The sequence below is a fragment of the Jaculus jaculus genome, chromosome 3, assembly GCF_020740685.1.
Source record: "Jaculus jaculus isolate mJacJac1 chromosome 3, mJacJac1.mat.Y.cur, whole genome shotgun sequence".
Taxonomy (NCBI): domain Eukaryota; kingdom Metazoa; phylum Chordata; class Mammalia; order Rodentia; family Dipodidae; genus Jaculus; species Jaculus jaculus.
In genome coordinates this window covers 174,444,857-174,451,846 of record NC_059104.1, presented here as the reverse complement: position 1 = coordinate 174,451,846, position 6,990 = coordinate 174,444,857, and the positions used below count along the sequence as shown (strand labels likewise).

The 6,990-nt window shown below is 38.9% G+C and overlaps 1 protein-coding gene across 1 annotated transcript; it reads right to left on the bottom strand.

Moving 5' to 3' along the window:
- Nucleotides 1–1,679: 1,679 nt before the first annotated feature.
- Nucleotides 1,680–2,618, bottom strand: LOC101600286 (olfactory receptor 473-like). Its single transcript, XM_012950648.2, has one exon. It carries the CDS (start codon nt 2,610–2,612, stop codon nt 1,680–1,682), a length of 933 nt encoding a protein of 310 aa, XP_012806102.2. The 5' UTR covers nt 2,613–2,618.
- Nucleotides 2,619–6,990: the final 4,372 nt, after the last annotated feature.

Sequence of the window (6,990 nt, the reverse complement as noted above, 5' to 3'; positions counted from 1 at the left end):
GGTCAAAAGCCACAGCACACTTCAGGAACTCCAGCTAGGCACACTTTGCATATCTTTAGATTGAAATCTGAAACCCACCACCACACCTTAAGATCACCCAGTGACATTGCCTCCAGCCAGGTAGCCAGCAGATGCAAACTACAAACAACTGAATATACTGGGGGCCATCTATTCTATTCAAACCACCACACCCATATTGATCTGGGATTCACTCTGTAGCCCTAGGCTGGCTGGAAACTGATGATCCTCACACCTCAGCTTCTGATTGCTGGGTTATAGGTATGAGCTACTGGCCTGGCTTGGATTCTTTATTGAAAATAAAATATTAAAATAGGAGAAATTTGGGCTAAAGAGATGTCTTAGTGGTGTAGATGGTTGACTATAAAGCCTAAGAACTTGTATTCAATCTCTCTCCAGATTGCAAAAAGTAAGGCAAGCACAAGGCCCACTAGGTGGCGCAAGTGTCTAGAGTTCCACTGCAGTGGCTGAGGCCCTGGTGGCTAGTTCTCTCGCTCTCTCTCTCTCTCTATCTCTCTCTCTCTCAAAATTAAAAAATAAGAGAGATAAACTTAAAGCCCAGACCAATATTATCTCATCACATTTTATTTGATTATCTTTGTTAGTTTTCAGCAGTTGTTCTGTGTCTTCCACTGTAAAACCTTATACTCTTACAGCTTCATTAAATAAAGGAAACGACAAGCACTTTCCATCTAGTTAGATTATTTTTTAAATATTTTATTTACTTACATGAAAGACAGAGAGACAGAAATAGGGTGGGAAGGAGCATGGGGGAGGGAGAAAGAGAGGGGCAGAATGGGCATGCCAGGGCCTCTAGCCACTGCAAACAAGCTCCAGGCACAGATCACAGATGCCACTTTGTGCAGCTGACTTCATGTGGGTACTGAGGAATTGAACCTTGATCCTTTATATACCAAATATCTTATCTTTGACCCCAATACATCAAGAAATAAGATTCTAATTCTTTTAGATGCTATAAGCATATGTCTCAGTATATATTTTGGAATTCTCATATTCCAACATATCTCCAATCATACGATCATCTTACCTCATTAGATGGATTATGGTGTAGTATAGATTAAGTACATTGAACACAGGATTAAAAGAGTTGAACCCACATCTGTCTGAACAAACTATTTGATTTTTCCAAGACTCAGTTTTTCTCATCTGTGAAATGCATGGATTTTATAAACCCAGCTTCACAGACTTATTGTGAAAACTAGATCTGGAAGCCAAAGGATTTTCCCAATGATGATCTCACTTCAATTTATCTTCATGACCATGAGGGTTATCTACTTTCTGTCTTTGCCCAGACAATTTGCTTGTAAAATAAAAGTAATCATTTCACTGAATTGGGCTGTTATAAAATATGTGCATTCACGTATGCAATGGATTTAGAATTTAGATCGCCACATAGTGAGTACAAGCTATTGTTTACTATTATATCAAGGAAAAGTTCTTGACATCTGCAGGAGTTATATAGTATCAATAATTATGATTGTCATTTATACTGACTTCAAAATGTCCCGAAATAGATATGGAAGTATATAAAGGTGAAACTTAAAGCAGAGAAATAGGAGTTAATATCAAAGAATCAGTTATATAGCACATGGTAGATACTAAGTATGACTTGGGCAAAGGAAATTTTCCAGGGACAGTTTCTATGAATACACCCTAGCAGTTGCTTTCCTTAGGGCTTCCTTCACATCTCTGTTCCTCAGGCTGTAGATGAGGGGGTTCAACATGGGGATCACCACAGTGTAGAACACAGACACCACCTTGTTCTGGTCAGTGGAGTAGCTGGACTTGGGCATCACATAAATGAAGGTAATAGTTCCATAGTAGAGAGTGACCGCAGTGAGGTGGGAGGCGCAGGTGGAGAAGGCCTTGTGGCGGCCCTCCGTGGAGCGCATCTTCAGGATGGTGGTGAGGATGTAGATGTAGGAGATGCCTATGACAATCACTGTTGTAACAATGACAAAGCCAGAAGAGATGGAAGGGATGATTCCAATAATGGAGACATCTGAACAGGCAAGTTTCACCAAAGGAGCAAAGTCACAGAAAAAGTGATCTATCTGGTTTGGCCCACAGAAAGACAGGCCTAAGGCACTACTAATAAATATGCAACCATTCACAAGGCCACATGCATAAGAAGTCCCAACTAAGATGAAGCAGACCACGGGGGACATACTTGTAGAGTAGAGAAGGGGAGAGCAGATGGCCACATAGCGGTCATAGGCCATGGTGGCCAGCAGGAAACACTCAGCAGATCCAAATGACACCGTAATACAGAGTTGGGCTTCACAGCCAGCCACAGGGAGGGCCTTTCCGTGCCCAAGGAAGCCCATAAGCATAATAGGCGTGACTGATGTGGAAAACCCAATGTCCACAAAGGCCAGATGACTGAGGAACAGGTACATGGGGGTGTGGAGCTGGGGACTGCTTCTTATTAGAGTGATTATGCTGATATTGCCTAGTACGGTAACAGTATATATTCCTAGAAATATCACTAAAAGTATGACCCGAAGTGTAGGATCCACTGTTAGCCCTAAAAGGATGAACTCTGTCACTATGGTGTGGTTTCCAACCTCCATCTCTTATAGGAATTGTCCCTGGTGAGGAAAGTGAAAACACTTGATTGTTTAGTGTTCTCATTACACATATTTCTTGCTTTCTTGTATTATTCCCCATACTCGTTCATAGTAATCTTTTCATCTGCCCAACTGGCAAATATCAGTGTTGTATAGAATTGGAGTTTTAGTCCCTTCCTGTTTGCAAGATAATGAGAATGACTATGATTAAACCTCACTCTGACATCTTAGTAATATCCCTTTCTTCATGTAATAGTTATATAAAGTACCCCTAAGATCTCTTTCAAGAAACAATGAGCTACTGATAATCTCATCATACTCAAAGATCTATTGGGAATCCCACTAACATTTCACATTCTGTCATACCATACCATACTTACATTTTTAATTCAACCACATCATCTATAATTTATACCAGGAGAATGAGCCTACATCCATCCAGAATCTTGTGTCTACACAGTGGGACCCTTCCTAGCCCTCTTCCTCTCATTGTATCACATCAAATAAATCTTATAATTAGCTATAATTCACTTCCCAATTTTTTCTTTTCATATTCATTGTATTGTCTCTTTTATTTTAAAATGCCTTCTAGCACACTGTCTGTGAATACACACACACAAGGAAAAAATATCACTATATAGCTCAGGCCAGCCTCAAACTCATGATCCTCCTGTTTCTGTTTTCCAAGTACGTGTGCTGCCATGAGTGGCTTAGGCATATTTTTAATAATAAATGCTGACTTTAACTTATAACACAGAAATTTATTTTCATTAGAATTCCTCTGAAACTTAATTTTTAATATATGTATTATAATGCACTGAGTGACTAAACCTCACCTTAATCACTTGCTATTCCTTTTGGGCATTCATCTCTCACAACCCTATCAGAACCAGAAATCCCAGAAAATAGGCCAAGCACCAGGGCAATAGCATGGCAAACTATGACAAATTTAAATAATAATTCCATTCTTATTTTTTTTCTTAAGCATTAATTTTAACTACATAAATTCTGTGCTCCAAGGTAAATTTATCCTCATAATTTGCAGTCGTGAAAACACTAAGCAATATTGATCCCTATTACTGATATTGTTGCATTCTTTGTTGATTTTTCTTGTTCTTTATTGAAGTTTATTGTATCCCATGTCCTGAATAATCTTCAGAACCGAAATCCTCTAAGGACCATATGCTGAACTCTTTGACTTGATGCTCATAGAGTACTCACCTTTAGTCACTTTTCTAAATGTCTTTCCTTCCCATTTTATACTATTCAAAATTCATGGTAAGGGATGTCTTGATATTCCTAATGGGTGATATTTATAATAGACATAAAAATATGATTTTTTCAGTTATCAACATTATTGCCATTCCTAAGGATTTAAAATTTTGCCAAAAATAGTAATATCAATATTGAGTGTCTTCTAAAGTATCAATTTCTTAAATATTTTCAAATTTCTTCCTTTAGAGTAAGCATTTTGTTTGTGTGTTGGTGCGAGTGAGCTCTTCAAATGAGTAATAGTGACAGGTACTGACTGTATAGCTGAGCACCTGAAGCTCGTTCATGAATGCCTTCTGGGTCTAGGGAGATGACTCAGGGAGTAAGAGCACTTGCTTTGCAAGCATGAGGGCCTGAAACTTCCCGAGTTCAATTTTCTTGCACACATGTAAACAGCTGAGCATGGCAATGCACACCTGTAGCCCTAGTCCTGTGAGGGCTGGAGACTGGAGAAATTCAGGTCTCACTGGTCATCCAGTCTGACCAATATTTTCCTCTAGCTTCTGCATGTGCACATGTGGGACATGTGCTTATGCCCACAAACATGTGCATGCAACACACACATACCACATCAAAGACAAATGCTACCATGCATACTATTATAGACCCATGTAAAAAGGAATGTCTTCTGTCTATTCTTTGATAGGTGTTCTGTGTTTAAGTTATTCTAATAACAGGTTGCTATTGGGTATGGTGGCACACGCCTTTAATCCCAGCACTCAGGAGGCAGAGGTAGGAGGATCATCATGAGTTAGAGGCCATCCTGAGACTACATAGTGAATTCCAGGTCAGCCTGGGCTAGAGTAAGACCCTACCTCAAATAAAAAACAAAAAACAAAAAAAAAAAACAGGTAGCTTATGACTTTAATGTTAGCTCTATCATTAAAAATCTGTTATTAATCTTATGATTTACTCACCATGTGTTTAATGATACAAACCATTTTTTTCTACATTAAATCAATGAAATATGTGCATACAGCTATTGTGCTTCCACTGTATTCCCGTTTCTACAGTTAAAAATCCATAGTTCAGGGCTGGAGAGATTGCCCAGTGGTTAAGGCACTTGCTTCCAAAGCCTCATGACTCAGTCCACAGGTGGTATATGTATCTGGAGTTTGTTTGCAGAGACTAGAGACCCTGGTGTGCCCATTCTTTCTCTCTTCTCCCTCTCTCTCTCTCCTTGCAAGTAAACAAAAATATAGGGCTGGAGAGATGGCTTAGTGGTTAAGCGCTTTCCTGTGAAGCCTAAGGACCCCAGTTTGAGGCTCAATTCCCCAGGACCCATGTTAGCCAGAAGCACAAGGGGGCGCACATGTCTGGAGTTCTTTTGCAGTGGCTGGAGGCCCTGGTGCGCCCATTCTCTCTCTCTGCCTTTCTCTCTGTGTCTGTCACTCTCAATTAAATAAATTAAAAGATGAACAAAAAATTAAATATATATATATTTTAAATCCATAGTTTCTTTGCACATTCCAACTGTGGTTAGCTTGTCAGGACCCTTGATATCTTCTCTTTCAAACTCTAAGAATATTTGGGATTGTGAAATGGGATAAACTGCTGACATTTTATTCTATGCCTTCTGCCTCAAGCAGAGTTCAGTGGGGGCATCCCTGTGTTCATTAGGGTGCCATCAAGACTTAGTCTATACTGACTATGGAATATGGAGAATTGAGTTAGACAAGGTAGATCCTGGCCAGTTGTGTTAACTTTCGTAGGACATAATCTTTGTGCTCTGTTTTTATACTTGTACAGTGGGGTATTGTCCCTATAGTGAAGTTTTGTTGTGAGGTTAAAATAAATAGTATGTGTTAAATGGTTTAGTCACACAACACTGTAAAGTAACTTTCTATATTGGAAATGTATTGGTTGTTTTTCAACTATTAAATGTTTTGAAGAAAAGTATAATTTTAATTTCAACATGCCAGTAGGTCTTAACACAAATCCATAGTAAATTAGTAAATACAGCATCTGATGCCTCTTCAGTTCTAGACTAGGGATTCCTATGATTTTCTCTTCTCATTTTCTCCATTAGGCACTTAGGTTCCAGAATCCTACATTGGAATTTTGACTAGCATTCATGAAAAAGAACTCTGACCATTCAAATCTTCTATTCCTTCAAAGCATCACTCACTTGAGTGCCAAATCCAACCTAAGCATTATACTTTTCTTTTCTGTTGCCTTTCCCATATTGTCAGCACTGGCGCTCAGCAGTGGGTTTGGCTACCACAGACCATTCTCCTTGTCCCAGGGTTTCTTGGGAAGGCTGGTCTAGGTGTGCCAGGAAAACCATTGAACAATGCCTCTCTTGCTCAGGGTATAGTTTCCACAAGACCAAGAGCTAAAACTGGTAAAAGTAGTTCTTTAATATTCTGTTTCCTTTCTGAACAAATAAAATCCTACCTTAGTAAAATTCATGAAACTTATACTCACCAATTAGAAGCAAAGAATTGACAATGAACTCCAAACAGAACTTTATGACACAGATGTAGTCCATGGATGTGATTGATATGTTGGGCTGTATACTATATTCTATGGACCATTGAATACAGCCACTGGCCAGAGAGTGTATTTACACACAGGCAGTGAGAATGATGGTGAGTGTCTGTGTGTGGTGGGTGAGAAAAGACAGCTCTAATCAAACATGACAAATCCCCTGAGGATATTGCTGTCTTGCTCCTTTGAGAGAACGGTCCTCCAGTTTGTTCTACATAAATAACTTACCCAGCAAGGTGATTCATTAAGGACAGGATGGCCCTCCCCCGGGAACACGAGCAGGCCATGGTGTCCACTGTGTTTCTTTGTACCTTCTTTACCGAAAGTGAATGGGAGATGATAGTTCTTGTTTCCCTGAAGAATATCTGACATTTCAAACAAATAACTTATCTGGTGAGTTGTGATTACTATGATGATATAAGCATATTTTCCAGTTAAAAATAACTTCTGGATCAAACTGAAAAACAATGCACTAGAATTGGAAAATTTAAAAAAAAGGAAAAAATGAAATTGTCACTTTGCTCTATTGTCTGTTTAGGAAAAATTATGATTCTAGAAGACTGTACATACAAGATTCATATCTTTTTTAAAAACTTTATTTTTATTTATTTATTTTAGA

What these genes read in the sequence shown, in the direction of transcription:
- LOC101600286 (XM_012950648.2), bottom strand. Translation starts at nt 2,612, where the DNA reads ATGGAGGTTGGAAACCACACCATAGTGACAGAGTTCATCCTTTTAGGG.